We start from the raw sequence: 19,741 nt of genomic DNA on the forward strand, positions 1-19,741 counted from the left end.
AACAAGTGGCGCTGACTGAACCAGTTCTGGGAGGTCATTTGACCGCCCGCATTCGACTAAGTTACAGTGTAGATACGTAGTATACATTATCTATGGTTACAGAGATGTCAGGGGAGACAGTATATGAATTACCCGCGAAAGATCCTCGGAAACGTGCCAGCCTTCTCTCAAGACTTTCGTTCAGGTACTTCCAAGCTAGTGGGCTACCTGGGCTAGTTAATAGTCAACCATCATAAACTTTCTAATATGAAATTCATCAGCACCAGTGTGAGTCGTTAGTGAAGGTGGATTAACTATCATGTGGTTCAGATTACCAGTAGAGAGCTGGCACAGTACTCCCTGAAGATAGACTAAAATGTGGTATAATACGGCCTGCATCAGCAAAAAAAAACAGTCACAAATTTGGTGGTATGGCCACTGCCAAAAATAAGCCAGCATAGCAATTTTTTTGTCCCAAGGGGAACTGATTGTTGCATCTATGGTTGCAACAACATATGGTCCAAGGGACTAACTGCCAAAATTGGTCACTTTATCAGTTAAGTTTTTCATCAAAGCATTATTGAGTCATTAAATGCTATGTAATATGCTGCAGCACAAATTGCTGTCAGACCTTTAGTGCTGGTCAGTGGGCATTGTAAAGCTTTAATAATAATACATATACTTTGTACTATGTACTAGCTATAAGTCATGTGTGCTAGCAGTAGCACACCCTCGTGTACATCTGACAAATTACATGCACGAGTAGTGAGTACAGCATGCTTTAAAGTTTCAAGGCTGTTCACAGCTGAGGAGTCCACACAACACTTGATTCCATTTCTAGCGGCTTAAGCAATAGCACAATTTCTATCCCACTGAAGCCTTACATCAAAGTAAAAACTAGGAGTATATGGTATAGAATGTCTAGTAGGTGTTAAATATGAAAGGCAACACATCAAAGGAAACATGAAGCCATAATATATCTTAACACTATCATATATGTACAAATTTTCAAGGGACATAGTTTTCACGGATTTCACAATTGCTTAGCTGTCCGTAAATTTTTCATCCTCGAAAATTAATGATTACCAAGACTAGTGAATAACAAATAGTTTGAGTGAAAAACAAGTGATCCACGAAAATGAAACCGCAAATTTGTCAATCTGTGAAAATTACCGAAACTTTGGCGAGGATAAACTTTAGCGAATAGCCAGCTAAATTGCAAAATAACTTCAATCTCAATTTTTAGCTGTAAAGATGCTAATCTTAGGCGCTGCGAATAATTGGTGGGAAACTGGCGAATTTGTACTTTCATGGTATAAACACAGCAATCGTAAACTTACTTGTTTATCTAGCCAAATGCATGCTGAAAAGACACATGCTTGTTTTATAGGTGACCATAGTGTTGATGTGTATGTTTGCAGTGAAATATAGCTGACCACATATAAGGGTGTAAGTAAGTGTGGCTGCTCTATTGGAGTATTTTAGTCCAAGATTTAGTGACTGTTCTATTAGAATCTCTGCCAGAGTATCAGATCCTTTCAGAATAGCTACTCCACTTTTCATTCTGTGTAATGTGCCATGCTTCAAAATCACTGCTTAATTACAGTTAGCTAGTCTACATGCCTAAACCTTATTTTCCCTGTAGCTATGCTACTAGTCTCACATGGCCAGACCACTTTTTTCTTTTGTGTTGGGGTAGGGAAGGTCTGGCCACGCGAGACTTCTATGCTGCCTGCATTTACATCCAATATATGATATTTATCACTCCCAATATTAACATGTCTGTGATACCAGTTAGCTGTAGCAACATTATAATCTATACAAGGTTTATTGGCAGACAGAATCAGCTATTGGTGGCCTTTCTCTGCAAATTCTATTTCGCTATTCCGTTAGTGCAAACCATTTGGGGTTAAGAGTATTGCCCAAATTTTTAGTGAAATATTATCACAATATCAATTGTATTTAGCCAATATGTTGCTAATAATAGACAAATTTCATAATAACAAAAAAATCAACCGTTGCCCCTAGCAACCTAAAATTTACATTATTTGTAGGTGTCAATGTCTTAAGTCACCTCTCCAAGTTTTAAAAGGATAGCATATATAAGTCATGAGATATGACATTTCGATTTCCCATACATTGTCAATGAGAGGGACAACAGTTTCCCTTCTCAGAAATCACACAAATCATGGGATTTAAAGAATGTGATATATTATGATCTATATACACTATCCATTTAAAACTTGGAGAGATTATTGTCGACATTCACACCTACAAATTATGTAAAAGTGAGATATATGTACTTTTGATTTTTGGTTTTTGCAGACGTTGAAATACCTCATTTTTGTGATTGCCCAGTAGGTGCAATGTAGCCCTCTCACATAGATGTGTATGGGAAAACCACAAATTTCAAAATGTCATATCTTATGACATATATATGCTATCCTTTCAAAATTTGGAGAAGTTACTTTAGACATTATCACCTAAAAATCATGGGAAATTCAGTTGCTAGGGGCAACGGTTATTATTATATGTTATAAAGCCTTATTATGGAATTTGTCTATTAACACAGTGGCTTGTCCTTTCAAAATAGTATGATACTATCTGTAAGAGTGTTGATATTCAGTTAAGCAGTGAGATATTTATCATTTGACAGTTGGCTAGATGGATTGATCTGGACTGGGTATAAGCGAGACCTTGAGCAAGAAGATATGTATGCTACTCCAGAGGAAACAAGATCACAAAAACTACTACAAGGTTTCAAAAAGTCAGTATTATTATTTAAAGCAACATGTTTAAATACTCTAATAGGACCCACACAAATTATAGCATTGCACTTAAACAATCCAAACAGCTCTTTGTTCCCAGTTTTTGCTTAGAGGGATATAATTATTGTCATACGTAATTATAGTTATTACATGGGTGATATAAGGTGTAGAATGTTATAGGCTTTGAAATGCATAAGATGCTAATGCCAATCTACAAATTTCCTCCAAAGATTTTTCAAGACTGATTATTCAGTAGCCCCATCCCTCCTTAGAATTGCCTATGTAAAGACTACAAGGCATGCACTGCTGGTATGGCCCTAACAGAGCACATGTTTAAAAAATAGCTAATGTTGTTATTTTGATTAGTTTGCATATTATCATTACATTATCATTTTGGTTTTAGTTTTAATTGTAGTAGTATTTCAAATTTTAGTTTTAGTAAACTAAAAGTAACATTAACATGTTGAACTAAAAAGTATTTCAGTTGTAGTTTTATTGCAGTACCAAAACAACACAAGAAAAAATGTGCTGGGATAACTATTCAAAGCCTACCATATAAATTACAATGTGAAGTGAAGTTGCTAAGGTGCGACCTTCGAAAGCTTGGGTTTAAAAACTTGTGAACCAGTGGCTAAGCGTTTGGGTGTTTTAGTGTGGAGATCCTTGGTTTTATTGAACCCTGGACAACTTTTTCCGATACTTTTCATGCACTTATCAGACTTAGTACATGAATTCAACAATTGTGCCAAATTTAAAGGTGATTGAGGTATGCGTAAATGTGCAAAAATAACAAAAAATATTTTGCTCTCAAAGTAAAGAAGAAATTAAGTCAAATTGGAGGGGTCATATTTTGCAGCAATTTCACTCAAATTCAGCATATGGAGTGCTGTAAGTGGAGGTATTTGCAGTGGAAACTCACTCCACTTGGAGAAGGGAACATTATGATCATGATTATGATTAAAGTACCTGGTAAAGGCAGAGCCTGTATACCAGAAGGCCTTATAAAGGCCTGTGAGACACATGGTCCCACTAAAGATGTTTATATTAACTTCACTAAGTATGTTTGAAAAGTAGGAGAAAGAAGAAAAAATCCATGACTGGACCTGGGCAGCCTCGAACCTGCAGCCATCCGATTAACGCTAGGCAGTGCTGGGTCGTTACTTTGCTTCGTTACTACATTAAGTAATAATATTACATAACACGTTACAAAAGTAACGTGTTATGCCCAACACTGGACATAGAGCTATGTATGTGTACAAATTAAAACCACTTTATTTCCTGTAAATAATACTCACGGTGTGCTACGACATGCTACCATGTGTCTTGCTTGACATCAACTGCCATGTACCTTAACATTATTAACACGTGGCATCGTGTTTAAGATTTTAAATGGTAAAACTACCTTGTCAGAAGTTATTTGCATTGTGCGTGGATAATTTTGATTCCAGGGTGTTTTCATGCAAGTACAAGTCAAGCGATTGTAATAGTTTATTCCTGCGTAATGTTATATAGTGGTGAGGAGATGTCTAAAGCCAGAAAGTGAAGCTATTAATGACATAGTGCTATATTAATTTCACATACACCTGTGCAACTACATAAGACAGTGTGTAGTTCTGTGCACTGTAGTCACCAGCAGATTATTCTGTTTATAATTTCTTAGTTATTGGAATTCTGAGCTGAAATGCAAACACCAGGGACTAAAATCAAGATTGTGGTTTGCCTTATTACAGTATTTCTGGAAATTTTTGTCACTTCATGGCCTAATGTTTCTAGCTGAGGTAAGTAGTACACTCAGCATTATATGAGACTGTTAACTACGCATGTACACATGTAGGTTTTAATGTTTATTGCCCTGGCTGTACTAGTAGGGTATCTATCACAATACTTCTGTGAGAAGAATAGTTTGGAGGAGGAACTGTCTCTACTAAGGAGAACTAATGACACCAATTCAGTGGATAGAGTAGAGGAAGAGATCAGAGTGGCCACCAGAAATGCTTATTTGTATGCAGCTGGGATGTCACTACTTGGATTTGTGATAGCAGTTATTCATGCTTTGGCGTTTTACATTGCTGCTTTAATTGGAATGGAGTGTAGAATATTATTTACTGCTGCCATTTATGATAAGGTATTTGTTGTGTTCATTATAATACATTTATAATTCTTGCTAAGGGTGATGATCATTTTGAAAAGGTGCAAGAATCTGCATAATAATGAGTACATCGCTTCTCTGCAAACTAGTTATATGGGTACTAGATATTAATTTAAAGAATCCAAGTGATAAAAATTAGTGAAACAAGAGATGAATAATAGTATTACAGCATAGCTTGGTGGGAAAATCCCTACTATAACATCAGTGTCAAAGTTATAGTTAAATCCCACCACGAGTAGGATATCATAGTTATCAACCTGAGGCAAATCCGAGGTGTTGATAACTAGATATCCTACGAGTGCAGGTGGGGTTTGACTGGCTTCTATCCCACACTTTGAAGCAGTCAAATTCACAAACAATGTGTGTCAATAAAGACAAGCATGTCAATTGCGTATGGCTTCATTTTTTAGCTGGACTTGTAGTTTTACTAGTCTCGTCCCCAGCCTTCCATGCAATTGATCATGCGACTTCACGTGATCTAATGCGTGGGTGGCTCGGAATGAGACAAGTTTTACAATGTGTATGGTTTCAATTTTTGCTGAGTTTGTAGTTTTATATGTGTAAGGCTTCAATTTACCTTGATTTCACTTCTTTCAATTGAAGGTGTCAATATATGTTGTCTTCCAAATATGCACTGTGGTTTAACTACCATTCCCGGGGTTTAATTTTAACTTTAATGTAGGGCTTCAGTGGGATAGAAGTAGGGATTTTTCCACTGAGCTATACTGTATTCATCTCTTGTTTCACTACTTTTTATTGCTTGGATTCCTCTTTCATTTTTAAATTATTGGTTTTTTTATAGCATACAGCTATACACTTGTGACTGTTCTATTAGGGTGACTGCTGTATTAGAGTATCTTGAGTCAGCCTTTCACCTATCATGCAGGGGTGTGTCACTATTTCATATTTACAATAATAATAATAGGGTGTGGTCATCATGATCAAGTAAGATCCCTGTGCTCCAACATTATTAATCAACCAAGACTGTGAATGGGCTTACAGGTATCTATTGAGTGTAAGCACTTTGAGTAATTTTGCGGCATCTAACTATACTGCTCAAGGAAGGTGTTGATACAGAAAATTAATGCCTCGATATGGTTTCATTGCATCAGGAAGTAGTCAACCAGCCTGATTGAAGATAAAAGGAAAGACAAGGCACAGAGGGCACACATTCATCAGAACCTCAAAAGGCACATGTCACTGGTGAGTGTTATTGTGGCATAAAATGGTGGCCGTGTACTGCTTTGTTTGGCCTCCAGCTTTGCAACTGTGGTCAGGCTGGCAGATGAAAATTCAAGTTTCGGTGACTTTTTTAAAATTCTAAATCTGGCTGCCTGTAAGTGTTTTCTTGTTTTTAATGCTGTATTTAATGTTAGTTGGACTAATATTATTCCGTAAAGGTGATTTTGGTGGCATTTTAGGCGGCGCAATTACTTTTGGGGGATCCCTACTTAAACAGTACTACATGACATCTTAGGGACTTGCATTCACAGTTACTCTAAAAGAGTAGTTGGGTTGCTAGAAATTTATAGCTTGCCCAATGTAGGTTTTACATCTATCCCACTCCACCATTGGACAGTTATCCATCGGACATATTGTAAATCTTGCATCTAATGATGTTCAAAGATTTGATTTAGTGAGTGACTCCATAAGTGTGTATGGACTGTTTATGTGTAATTTGCTATACTAGTATGAGCAATGCTGTGGTATTGTTTGCTGTAGGCTTTTGAGTTTTTCCATTTGTGCTGGATATTTCCTTTAACATCTCCTCTAGTTGTTTATTTGTTATGGAATGAGATAGGCCCCAGTTGTTTGGTTGGTATGGTCCTGATCTTCTCACAAGCACCACTTCAGTACATCTTAGGACGATTATACACTAAACTATGGTATGTTGAGTTGTAAGCATATTTGTGTGCAGTGATAATTAGATATATAACAGCCAAGCTGTGAAAAAAGGGTGTGGCCTCCAAAAACCCAGGGTAAAAAAGTTGTAAAATGGCAGTCAAGAATTAGTATAGATATCACTTCTGTTTGTCTTTGGGGATCCCAAAGCTGACCTATGCAGCTGTTGTGCATGGAAAATGATTAATTCTTCAATAAATTTATATTGCCTTTTTTATGTGAATAACTCTACAACTGTTTATTGCATGTACTTAAACCAAAACTGGTACCAAGAGTTACCTTTAAACCCTCTTATGTGTGCCAAATTTCAAAGCATTCGGATAGTGACTGCATTTTATGAAGTGTAAAGAAAAGAAAAGGAAATGAGCAGATTTTTAGAGCTTGTATCTCAGGGTTCAAAGGTGCTATGTAAGGTGGAGGGCATTTCCACAGCAAGATTAAATCATCTTGTTTTGTAAACACATCACAGAACTACATCTGTGTGAAAACTGCATTATTGTTCTTCCTGTTAATAGCACACTGGTGTGGCCCACTGGCTTCTTGTGTCACATGACACACTACTGTGTGTCTTGTTCTCATAGGTTAAAGTCAGCTAAAGTGACAGACAAGAGAGTGAGAGTGATGAATGAGATCATCAGTGGTATGAGACTGATCAAGATGTATGCCTGGGAGTGGGCATTCCATGAATATGTGAAGAAGATTAGAAAGTCAGTATCACATTCATTATCATCGTTATCATTAAGTTGTGTGGTAGGAAGGAGAGCAACATCATCACTCAAGCTAGTATGATAAGGGCATTCAACCAAGCAATGTTTTATTCATTATTGAGCATACTCAGTTTTGTTACATTTTCTACATATGCTGGAGTAGGAAATACTATTACTCCCAAAAATGTGTTTACAGTGCTTAGCTTGTATACAGTTGCAAGACTGTACTATTCTTATATGTTTGGAGTCTGTGCACTTGGAATATCAGAAATATGGATATCTGTTAAACGAATTGAGGTAAAGTGGTAAACAAAAGTACTTTATAAATGATTAATTTCATAAAATTTTATCCCATTCCCATTAAAGTCATACTTCAAAGGGTGTACAAGGACCATATGGTAGTTTTTCCTGGGACTATATGGTAGTTTTGCCTACGTACAGTCGGGTGTTGATATAAGCCCAAAAGAAAGGTGTCGTAAGCAAACAAAAAGGTGATAAATGCCATCAGTGATGGAAGCCAGTTGATACAAAAGTATGAACCCTTAGTGGGATTGAGACATGTAAATCAGGACACACATGTTGTGCAGCCAAGTAAAGCCAATCAATACGTTTGAAACCATGAAAATGCTATTTCACGCCTTCATAGCTCAGTAATGACTAAACAGAAATAGTCCATTTTCTCTGTGAACAATTCCTTGGGGTGGGACATCTTCCATTCCAAATTTGGGATAAATCAGTGTAGTGGTTAGTGAGGTATACACTTTCAAAGTTTGTTTTTATTTTCTTTGTGCTGTTAATTTTCTTTTTGTAATAGTTACAAAAAATACCATAACTAGTGCAAGCCTTAATGGATTCTTTTCAAATTTAGAGGGTGTAAAGAGCTATTATAGCAAGTTTATCTTCCAATTTGTGTACAGATTGGTAAAGTGGTACAAGTTATGAGCAATTTTCCAAAATTGCAAGTGTGATATTTTTGTCTTAAGAATCAGCATGCAACTAGGCTAACCATCATAGCATGAACCTCTTGTGATTTGAAAGTACTAAGAGTATTAGCTAAGGAGATATAAAGCAAAAACCGAACATGTGAAACGAGTACGATTGAGATACTCTAATAGAACAGTCACTGTAAAGAGTTTAAAAAACGTGCACGAAAAATATCAAAAAAAATTGTTCAGGGTTTGAACCAGGGACCTCCACACTTATACGATGAAGCCCTTTACCACTCTACAGTTGCTCACCTTACTTAATTTCTACCTTATAAAAGGAAGTTCTAGTTTACTATAATTTTGTCTATCCATGGAAAATCTATGTGCATTGATGCAACGCAAAAGAAGTGATCAGAAAAAAGTGTGCCCTATTAGATGCAATTTGTCTCATGTCTACTGACTAAACCACTTATGCAAACTAGTTGAAATTTCTTGCACATGTCAGGTAGGTACAAAAAATTTAGTAATGTAATGGAAAGCTGTTTCATTATCAATACTATAACATGACAACCAACCATACATCGATATTAAGTACCAAGTGCATTTCAAGGTATCTTTATACATGTGACATTCACAACTAGCTAATATGAAATAATATAAAATAGTGCAATTTTTTTTAAATCTAGCTCTTCTGTTTATGCCTATAGGAAAATAAGATAGACAAAAGCCAGCATAGCTATACAAATACTAAAGAAATGATATCTAATCCAAAACAGCCCAACTGTGAAAAGGAGTACAGCCTTCCAAAAATAGGCTAGTATGAAAAAGATGTGATTTCAAAGGTGGCGGCAAAGAAATGGTTGCAATGATAATGTACTGTTGTGGATCATACTAGTCATAGAATATCTTAACTGTTGACGCTCGTCCTTGGCATTGCATCATATCAAATTCATGTCAACAACTAAGATATTGTATTCTACTTGTAACTGTAATTAACATTGTTATTGTTTAGAGTTTGATTTTTGTAAACATTTGCAAATTACATATGTACATATTTTAAAACTAGAAATTCTTAAGCAAAATTGTTTGTGAGATAAGCCCTAGTTGTGCATTGACCTTTTACTATGCTTAAATCTTTCACCTTGAAATTATTTTGCTTAATTTGCTTAACATATAATTTATTCATACACTACGATAGTAGTGTATAGTAGGGACCACAAAGGAGTAGGCGTGGCCCACAAAATAAAATCACCCAAAAAACCAACCTCAATTTTCCTTGACGACGATGAGGCAGTGTTGGTTAGGTAAAACTAAGCCCAAACAAACTTTCAGATTGACCTGAAACGCTTTCAACAAGTTGCTATGGAATTTTAAAAATAATTTATTTAACGGAATTTTCTACTGACTGAGTAACTGACTGACTGATACCTTCAGACAAGCGTAACTTGATAACGGCTAAGGCTACGGGCTTGATTTTTTCACTGTTCGACGTCACTTCGGCCCGACAGGTGCCTTTTGGCATACCGCAGTACGTGCAATGCCTTCTTCATGGACTTACCAGCGTCCTCCTTTGTGTCCCATTCATCTTTGCTGACAGCGAAAAGTGTCGATTTGGCGATAGCACGTGATGGCTTCTCTTCGTAACGGAAATTGTCCGTATTTGTCAAAGTGGCTATTTTGATAGCAGAGGCGCTTTTCAAATAGTTCTTGATTCGTACTGCTGTGTAACGGGTTGAACATAGCCAACAATGAAGCATAATGGATACTTCACTTTTCAGACGATAATTATTGATATAACCTGGGGCGCGGCACAATTTCTTTCGATATGCGTGGATTGCAGAGGTGCTTTTCTAACAGTTCTTGATTCAAAATGCTGCATAACGGGTTGAACATAGTTGACAACGAAGCGTAATGGATATTTCACTTTTCAGACAATAATTGGGGCGCACGGCGTCATTTCAGATGCGGTATGCGTCGGTTCACCAGTCGTAATAATTATTTACAAAGTTAACAAACAAGTACACAGAAAAATTTGGAATTTTCAACTAGAGTAGGGACCATAGCACATCAATAAAAATTACTGAAACAAGCTAGAGTAGTGCATGATATTAAATCACAGTAAGAAGTGTTATATCCCTACTGTGCTCAAGATACCATTATAGAAATGCACAGTAGGGATATAACACTTCTTATTGTTTTACTGTGATTTAATATCAGGCACTACTCCAGCTTGTTTCAGTACTTTTTGTCGATGTGTTATGGTCCCTATTCTAGTTGAAAATTCCAAATTTTTCTGTGTAGTTGTTTCTGTATATAAAGACTTCATAACAATACACGTATGTACAAATTGAGCTGTATTCTGAAAAACAGCTAAAAATAAAAAGTGGATTTTTCTGTCAAGAAAATTAGCATTTCAACCAACCAGATGATTAATGGTGATGGAAAAAGTGTTAACAATAGACACATGTGGTTTGGCTCCGGTACAACTTTGGGAAAGGTTGTAATGGGTCTAACACTTTTATGGCTTCCCAATAGGTAATGTATGGTGAAAATTTTGATTGGCCGTAAATATTGTGTTGGGCATTTGAACGAAATAATTTTGAATATTTTTTGCGGGTCAAGCAGTACTACAAATGAGCTAAATTTCAAGATCGTGTGAAATTCCATCCATGAGTTATTAAATGTTTTTGAGGATCCAGCTCAACACGTACATACTATTATTGAAATGTGATAAGGCTAGAATCTGTACTTTTGCTGTATGAACTATCTAGACACTGACACAGTGATAATGTTCTGTTATACAGAAACTACTATTACTACCAGAACTTGGTGGTACAATAACTGGTACAGATAGTGATCCAGTGGAGACAACTAGTAGATCATGTTCCCCTAATGTGATGCCTTCTCTTAAGTTGGTCAATGAAGAAGTCACTAATGATAGTGGACATGGATCATTGTCCAATGGAGTAACTCCCAGGATCATAGTCAATAATCTAACAGCATCCTGGACACATGTTAGAGTTTAACAACATATACAGTATCTTCATGTGTGTCTGTTTGTAGGATAGAGAGAAAGTTGTTTTAAAAGACATCAACTTCAGTGTAAATCAGGTGAGGTGTTTAGTTGGTAGACAGTCAAGTGAAATTATAAGATGATGATATAGTCAAACAGGTTACTGGCAGTAGTTGGTCCAGTGGGATCAGGAAAGGTGTGTTGTCTACTAGTTGACTACTCTAACTGATCTCCATCATACTTTACTGCTACTATAGTCATCAATACTGCAGTGTCTACTGAGAGAACTAGAATCATTGGATGGGTCAGTAGACATTGAGGGTAGTGTATCTTATGCAAGTCAGGATCCATGGATATTTTCTGGAACAATAAAAGAAAATATTTTATTTGGACAAGATTATGATGAGGCTTGGTATGATAGGGTAGTGGAGTGTTGTTGTCTTGTTAAGGTCAGTCTTTAATCTTTGAATCACAAATACAGTATACTGTAGGACATTGATGAGATGTCATATGGTGATGAGACTTTGATAGGAGAACGAGGAGTGAACCTTAGTGGTGGTCAGAAGGCTAGAGTGAACCTTGCCAGGTGTGTGTAGATCATGTGAGAAGCAGTGATGGTGTAATTTGTTGTGTGTAGGGCTGTGTACAGGGACAGTGACATCATGTTGTTGGATGATCCTCTGAGTGCAGTAGATGCTGCAGTGAGCAGACACCTGTTTGATGGGTATAGAATGTTTAATGTAGTAATGGATTATAGATGTTAGTGGTGTTATGATTATAAGGTGTATATGTGGAGTGTTAGCTGATAAGTTGGTGATCTTAGTGACCCATCAGTTACAATATGCAGAACATGCAGATCGTATTCTAGTACTGAAGGAGGTTTGTGTGTTGAGCTAGACAAAGTGATGATAATGTTGTTATTTGCATGTTAAGTAGGGGTGTGTACAAGGATATGGAAATTATGAGGAGTTAACATCAAGTGGTGTTGACCCTACTGAACTATTTGATGATGTAGAGGATAATAGAAAATCAACAGATTTAGTAGTCACAGATATTGTAGTAGAGGAGTGTGATGATGTAACAGAAGAAACAGATAAGAATAAAAAGCCAAAAAGATATTGTAGAACTTTAGATGTTGAGAGTCATTTTCCAGTGACAGATGATGTATCTCTACTCACTGCACCATCTCTTGTATCAATACCCAGTCATCTTGATGAGGTAAAGCTAATGGGCTATAGTTCCTGCACATAAACAGAATACACACAGTGTTTTTATTTATGATCCTTAATTTTAACTATCACAAGCTTTCCATACCAGAATTGAAATGTATTATTAGACAACTGTGGTACAGATCCAGGCCATAGTCTTTATAACAGTCTCTTTAGAGTCATAGTGGTTGCTGGTGGCATACATTGGTTAGGTGTGTAGTAGTTGTAACACGGGCATGAGGGCTTTGCCTGATATTTATGCCCAACAGCCCAAGAGCTGAGGGCATGCATATCAGGCAATAGCCTGAATGTCCCGCGTTATGATCCTAGCAGACCCGGGTGATTAATCACCCAAGCTGATATGAGTGCAACCACTGGATATATTATATATACATGCCTGAAAGATTTGATTATGGGTCAGCAGCTGGTACATTCTTGCTATGTACATTTGACTATGATGAATGGACGAGCTTGTAGAGTGGTTATTGTGTAGAGTGGTAATTTTGTGTTATCGGTAATGTGGTTGTGGTCCATATTCGAAAATGTGTGGAAATGCATGCTACAGCAGTAGTTCCCAATGTTTTTCAACTCATAGGATAGCAAGGATAACAAAACGCTTTCCATCTGAGTGGTTTTCATGGCCAAATCCAAGTGATGCATACTAATCACAATCAATCCCCACAATTGATTTTAGCCTTGATGTCTGTACAATCACTGCCCAGTTGTAGCCAGGCTATATTTAGATGTAGCCTAGGAAAGTCGTCAACTGGGCTACATTGCAAATGTAGCCCAGGTGGCTCCTTTGTGAAAGTGTTACATATACTGCAGTACTGGTACGTTACTTTTCTAGTTTGATGATAACGCAGTACCAGAAGAAGAAAGAGCTCATGGCACTATTTCTAGTAGGACCTATTTTTTGTTTGCAAAGGAAGGTAGCGGAAGTCACTTGTTTACAGCCATTTTTGTACTGCTACTTCTAGCTGTAGAGGTTAGCTTATTAGCTTGTAATGTACACATACAGCTCATTGTGTTGTATTGATTCAGGCTAGTGTTATCTGTGCTGACTGGTGGCTAGCAGACTGGTAAGTGGTGATAAAAATTTAGTATATTGTAAGCTATCTGCATATTATACACAGGGCCAGTGAAACGGAATCCTGTCTGCCAGACATTTCAAACTTCTCAGTTAATAGTTCTTCTGACACTATTACTACACACCAACGGATTGCAATATATGGAGGGATTGTTGGAATGACTGGTGTACTTATATCTTTAAGGGCAGTGCTGTGTTATTTAATCTGCTTTGCTGCAGCTCGCAACTTGCACAGCAAAATGTTTAGATCAATACTGCGAGCACCAGTACTGTTTTATGACACCAATCCAGTTGGTAAGTGTGCGAATGTCTGAAATCAAAGGTGGCAGCCACAAAATTACTACAATGATGTCAGTGCTAACCAATGTTATATTGGCAGCTTCAGCAACATGTCATTATTCAATTGACATCAAAATTGCATGACTGCCATCTTTCAGAGTTGTTATACCATGAAGTGGCACCCAGCTTAACTGTTTTGGTATCACTTATAACAAGTCCCAAAGCTGGCTTGCACCTGGCCCTTTCCCATGGAGCTTGCTTTTGTCCATACCTTTTCTGTTGTTATACAGTAACCGTGGTAACTATTGAAGGAAGAGTCTTACTATTTTTGTTTTATGCATTTTATGAAATCTGTAATACTCTATAATAGAACTGTGATACTCTAATAATAGAACTGTAATACTCTAATAATAGAACAGTTTATGTGGACTATATTCTACAACTTTACTTCCTAGATCTAAAGTACGTATATTTAACAAGAAATAAAGGGATAACTGGCAGTTTGAGAAAACTTTATACTCGTTCCTTTTAGACCTAACAACTACTGTATAATGAGTTGTTGTTGTTTTTTTTGAAGTTCTATTTTCAAAATATATGAAGAACACAGCTATGACTTTAAATATATAGTTATAACTATTAATCAATCAATTTCAAGCATTATTACAGTGGAACTCTTGTTGTCTGGAGTGTTATAGGAACATTTGGGTATGTCATAGCTTTGCATCACCTTGTAAAGTGATCAATAACTGTTCTTTTAGAGTATTGTATCTATACCTTTTGTGGCGTTCCACTCGTTTGGTTTTTGTCTTAGAACTATGTTGCTGTAACTATTGATTGATTGATTATTATATTATTAGTTTAAACTCCAGTGCTCAGACTAGCCATTCTTCCACACTATTGGTTAGATGTCTAGACGATTGAGTTACAACAGTTGTGTTATATAGCAATTTTTGTGAAGTGTGCAATAGAATTTTAACCCCCAGAAGAATAAAGTAATTAAAATAGCTAAACTTTGAGGGGTTTTTATGTCATGAATACAGACAATACACACTAATTTAACATGTTAATATCTGCTGAAAGATGACAAATGGTTTTATGTATGTGTAACAATTGCGTCTTCTTTCTTGCAGTTAAATGCACTCTGGCAGTGGTGCAATAATTTTCTAGGCCACACAATACACTACTGCACATGTGTTGTGATTTAGTTGTTGTTGTTACTGTTGTTGTTTTATATGCACAGGGCGTGTACTAAACAGATTTTCAAAAGATATTGGATTCATGGATGCTCTGTTGCCATTTCTGCTACTGGAGCTGTTTACTGTTAGTGAAAAGAATTATAATCCCATGTATACGTACATAGTTGCTTGTAGAATTCATAGTTTTAGGTATTTGTCTTTGAACACAGATGGCATTTCGTGTGCTTGGTGCTGTTGTTACTGCCTGTGTGGCTAACTACTGGTTGTCCATTCTTGTTACTGTGATGATTTTGCTGCTTTTACTCTTTCGGCATTATTTCTTGTTCGCATCACGAAGTATACAAAGACTTGAAGCCCTAGGTAATTCCTCATCTTACATGTCATTGTAGTAAGTGTACATGCTTTATAATATAGCTCGCAGTCCAGTATATTCCCACATTTCAGCAACCATTCAAGGACTATCTACCATTAGAGCTTACAAGGAGCAAGTTAGATTTCTTAATGTCCACCATTTCTATCAGAATGAACACACCAAAGCATGGTTCATCAAGGTGGCTACTACTCGCTGGTTTGGAATGAGACTTGACATGTTTGGAGCAGTCTTTCTCACATTTGTGGCATTTACTTCCATCCCCCTGGCTGATGGTAATAATTTTATGTTCCATGAATCTTTGTGTTATAACTCAGTATTTAGTTCTTGATCCAGCTTTTGTTGGACTATCACTAGTTTATGCTGCTTCTATTAGTGGTTTGCTGCAGTACTCTGTTCGACTTAGTGCCAAAGTGGAGGATCTTGTAAGATATTTTGTTGGTGTTAATTGGATTTGCTACAGCTTTATGTAGATGGTATCAGTGGAGAGAGTCATGGCTTATGGTCAACTAGAAAGTGAAACAGAACTGGAAACCATTCCACATGACAAAGCTCCTCCTCTTCAATGGCCTGACAAAGGAGTGATTGAACTTCACAACACTAAATTTAAATATGCCATTGATTATCCCTATGTGTTGAAGTCAATATCTTTTAGAATTGAATCATGTGAAAAGGTTGATAACTAATTACTATTAGACTGTGACAAGTTGTGTGTATACATTATATATTAGGTTGGTATTGTGGGTAGGACTGGAGCTGGCAAGTCTTCATTGTTGTCAGCATTGTTCAGATTAGCAGAACCAGAAGGAGTGTTTGAAATTGATGGAATGCAAATAACAGACATAGGACTACATGATCTTCGTAAAAAGATGTCAATTATTCCACAGGTGATGTTTTGTGTAATATATTGTAGTGAGATTTAGACTAGTGTGTGTATGATACAGGACCCAGTACTGTTCAGTGGAACTGTGAGGTATAACTTGGACCCATTCAATGAACTTGAAGATCACCAACTATGGGATGCATTGGAAGAGGTTTGATGAGATGATGTAATAATTGTAGCTAATCACTACATTCAGGTACAACTGAAGGAAGTGATAAGTAATTTGGAGAATGGGTTAGAATCACAAGTGTCCGAAGGTGGTTCTAACTTTAGTGTGGGTCAGAGACAGTTGATGTGTCTAGCAAGAGCACTATTGAGGCAGAACAAGATCCTTGTGATTGATGAAGCAACTGCAAATGTTGACCTAATGTGAGTTACTAAGATGTTATGAGAAGTGAGAGCTGTATGATGGTGACATGTATTGAGTGCAGAACGGATGGTATAATTCAGGAGATGATCCGCAAGAAGTTCAATCATTGTACCATCCTTACTATTGCTCACCGACTGGAAACAATAATGGACTCTGATAGAGTACTGGTGGGTTAGGATGATAGTGAATAATTGTGTAGATGTTGTTGATTTGTAGGTTTTATCTTCTGGTAAAGTGATAGAGTTTGATACACCATTCAACCTCCTACAGAATCAACAGTCAGTGTTTCATAGTATGGTAAAGAGAACTGGTCCCGTAGAGTCAAAGAAATTGAAATATATTGCTGGGGAAGTACAAAATTTGAAATTTGGCACCAGAATATAGCATTGAAATGTAAATGTCTATAAAATATCAATTATCAATATTAATTATAGAATCTATGGTACAATGTGAAATGACTATTCCAAGGCTATATTTTTGGATGATAGTTTCATCATAATAGTCATCAGTACAGTGGTAATAGTTCTAGGAATCTCTAATATCTACGTGGTTGTATTCTAAAGTAGAGTTCAGTCCTGATTTGTGGTGTCTTCCTCCCAATCTGATGGGACATAAAATAATATAAATGTGCCCTTAGACTAGTACTGTGTGTGTGTGCGTGCGTGCGTGTGTGTGTGTGTGTGTGTGCGTGTGTGTGTGTGTGTGTGTGTGTGTGTGTGTGCGTGTGTGTGTGCATCTAACTAGCTGAAACCTGTAAATACCTATACTGCTGTTTATGATGTTACTAAAGTTCACTTCAGTAGCATATATACTGGTGTACCAGCCTCCTCCTTTCCATGGCCCCTGTTTTCTTCTGAGCATGAACCTTATAATTTTAGCACTCTTTTTGTGTGCAGCATCTCCACTCATCTATACTCTAAAAATCATGTTCTGAACTGATGCCATAGAAGCAACGTAACAGACACCAACTATTCAGGTTGGTGCTAACCTAGTACATGTGTAGATTATATCAAATTAAGTGCAGCTGCTCCGTAACTAGTCTATTTCAACTGGGACAGATTCTGCATGTAATCCGCTACCAGTTCCAAATCAGTGACATGATGACATACATAAATGATGATGTAGTACACCTCGTTGCAGCAAGAATTGATTTCATATTTAGCTGTTCTTTTCATGATCACATTAGTACCACAGGATGCTCCACTAAAGTTGAAACTTTGTGACTTTTAATCTAAAAAGGGGGACCACCCAAACCCACCTGGCTATGTCCCTGATCTACTAATCAAACTTCAGCCTTCTGATCTGCCACATCTCCCACTAAAATGAGTAATAATATAATATTGTACTAAAATGAGTAATTATATGTTGTCCTGAAATGGATCAGTCTTGTTCAATTTACTCGATCTGGTTACTACCCTACATTGTACAGTTATTAAGCATCACCATTTGGCTTTGTACTTTAGAAGTTATTATAAATCACCATATGAATCAACAAGATATAATACAGATGGTGCATGAGTCTGCTAATATGAATCTCAAACAGGCAAGGCATGCTTTCTGCCTTAGTAATGTACGGCAGTTTTTTCTGAGGGAGAAAAGTTTTTGTGATTTTTGCAGATTGGTAACTATCCATGAAAATTTTCCATTTTGAAATTTGTAGCTTGATCAAAATTAAGTATACCCTTTACAAGTGCAAGGAAAAAGTACAGTAGGAATTTTACAAGCTATTACAGTACAATTAACATGGAGGGATTACCTGTTGAAGTACAAATTTAATTCTACTTTTAACTCTTAGACAATGGCATTCGGGGAATGTTTTGATATTTGGAACCTGAACAGGAGTTTTTTGGCGCATATAAGCTCCTGTTGCAAAGTATGCGGGGTTTTATTCTGGTAAGAAACTATACGGTGTCTAGACTCTTAGCCATGGGTAGGTGTAAACAGTGGACCAGGGATCTGAGCACCCACAGAGACCCAACTTTTCATGGAATTTTACATACATACTTTGCAATATTTATATACATTCTGTACTTTTACTAGACACCTCTGCTAGTCACACTGTCACAGTGGCCGATTAATCTCACATGGTCAATCCACTTTCTGTCTGTTACAATTGTTCACACTAACTGTGTTTAATTCAATTCTTGTGGACCTTGGAATTGTTTGTTGTCAGGGTTCCATCTAGGGAAATTATCCTTTCTTTTAAGGGCTTCATCTGACATGTTACCAATGCAACTGACGTCTGTTGTTAATTTACGTAGATGGAATATCCAGTGTAGTGCATGATGCGTCTTATGTGATTCCCCACGTCCCACTTCTGCACGTACATGTTTTGAATGGCTGCCCAGTGGATTTGTCACAGAATAGATGATACACTTACTGGCATAATTTGGTGATGCAGTGTGACATCCCAATTTATCAACATTTTTGAAAATCTGCTGTTTATTTGAGTTTTTGCTGACCTTTCAAACCTACAAGCCAGTGAGATACCAATTCCACCAGCTGTGATGGTGACTCTTTATCATCCAGACCTTGTTATTCATAGTACTGCCACTAATTCATTTGCCTTACTTAGGTTGATCTGTCCATTGTATTCAGAACACCACATAAACAGAACAAGGTAGAGTATCAACTCAAAGAATTGGAGCACTTGAACATTTGCAACTACTATGTAACTCTCGAAGTTAGTGTTTTGGGTCACTAACACTGTTTATGTGTAGCTAAATAACTTATGGAACCTGTTATATTTTAACACCAGGATACACTAGTGTCAAAAGTAGCCGACACTAAGGAAAGTTCTGGATGACACTTCACGGTAGTAAGTGTATTATGGCTTCCCAAAGAATATGGCTCGGAATTGCTGCAAGTGGTTCCCTCCCCAGACTGACTTTCTTTGTAGTT

At 36.9% G+C, this 19,741-nt stretch overlaps 1 protein-coding gene and 1 long non-coding RNA gene across 4 annotated transcripts; one reads left to right on the forward strand and one right to left on the reverse strand.

Annotated features, from left to right (window-relative positions):
• The first annotated feature begins 5 nt into the window (after positions 1 to 5).
• On the forward strand, positions 6 to 17,275 carry LOC136268433 (ATP-binding cassette sub-family C member 4-like). Of its 3 annotated transcripts, XM_066063775.1 has the most exons (29): positions 6 to 184; positions 2,636 to 2,746; positions 4,408 to 4,525; positions 4,582 to 4,872; positions 6,443 to 6,532; positions 6,619 to 6,782; positions 7,380 to 7,505; positions 7,553 to 7,802; positions 11,236 to 11,445; positions 11,495 to 11,542; positions 11,596 to 11,640; positions 11,702 to 11,893; positions 11,936 to 12,030; positions 12,082 to 12,168; positions 12,227 to 12,323; positions 12,381 to 12,662; positions 13,503 to 13,640; positions 13,697 to 13,734; positions 13,789 to 14,036; positions 15,262 to 15,341; positions 15,427 to 15,577; positions 15,632 to 15,862; positions 15,912 to 16,012; positions 16,061 to 16,261; positions 16,319 to 16,474; positions 16,532 to 16,621; positions 16,667 to 16,839; positions 16,902 to 17,007; positions 17,057 to 17,275. In XM_066063775.1, exons 1-29 carry the CDS (start codon positions 93 to 95, stop codon positions 17,222 to 17,224), a joined length of 4,179 nt encoding a protein of 1,392 aa, XP_065919847.1. In that variant the 5' UTR covers positions 6 to 92; the 3' UTR covers positions 17,225 to 17,275. The 3 variants fall into 3 exon arrangements, with proteins under 3 accessions (XP_065919847.1, XP_065919849.1, XP_065919850.1); XM_066063777.1 differs by lacking the exons at positions 6 to 184; positions 2,636 to 2,746; positions 4,408 to 4,525; positions 4,582 to 4,872 and adding exons at positions 6,048 to 6,099; positions 6,156 to 6,232; XM_066063778.1 differs by lacking the exons at positions 6 to 184; positions 2,636 to 2,746; positions 4,408 to 4,525; positions 4,582 to 4,872 and having other exon boundaries at positions 6,516 to 6,532; positions 6,671 to 6,782.
• Positions 17,276 to 17,353: 78 nt separating this feature from the next.
• On the reverse strand, positions 17,354 to 18,159 carry LOC136268459 (uncharacterized). Its single transcript, XR_010707013.1, has 3 exons — positions 18,099 to 18,159; positions 17,602 to 18,043; positions 17,354 to 17,441 (listed from the first exon to the last, which is right to left on the reverse strand). It is a non-coding gene; the product is annotated as an uncharacterized lncRNA (long non-coding RNA).
• Positions 18,160 to 19,741: the final 1,582 nt, after the last annotated feature.

Source organism: Dysidea avara, chromosome 10 (assembly GCF_963678975.1).
Source record: "Dysidea avara chromosome 10, odDysAvar1.4, whole genome shotgun sequence".
In the NCBI taxonomy this organism is placed as follows: Eukaryota; Metazoa; Porifera; class Demospongiae; order Dictyoceratida; family Dysideidae; genus Dysidea; species Dysidea avara.

What these genes read in the sequence shown, in the direction of transcription:
- LOC136268433 (XM_066063775.1), top strand. Translation starts at nt 93, where the DNA reads ATGGTTACAGAGATGTCAGGGGAGACAGTATATGAATTACCCGCGAAA. An exon ending in GCTAGAGTGAACCTTGCCAG is followed by an intron (nt 12,031 to 12,081) that starts GTGTGTGTAGAT and finishes TGTTGTGTGTAG; the next exon opens with GGCTGTGTACAGGGACAGTG. An exon ending in ACTGCAAATGTTGACCTAAT is followed by an intron (nt 16,840 to 16,901) that starts GTGAGTTACTAA and finishes TATTGAGTGCAG; the next exon opens with AACGGATGGTATAATTCAGG.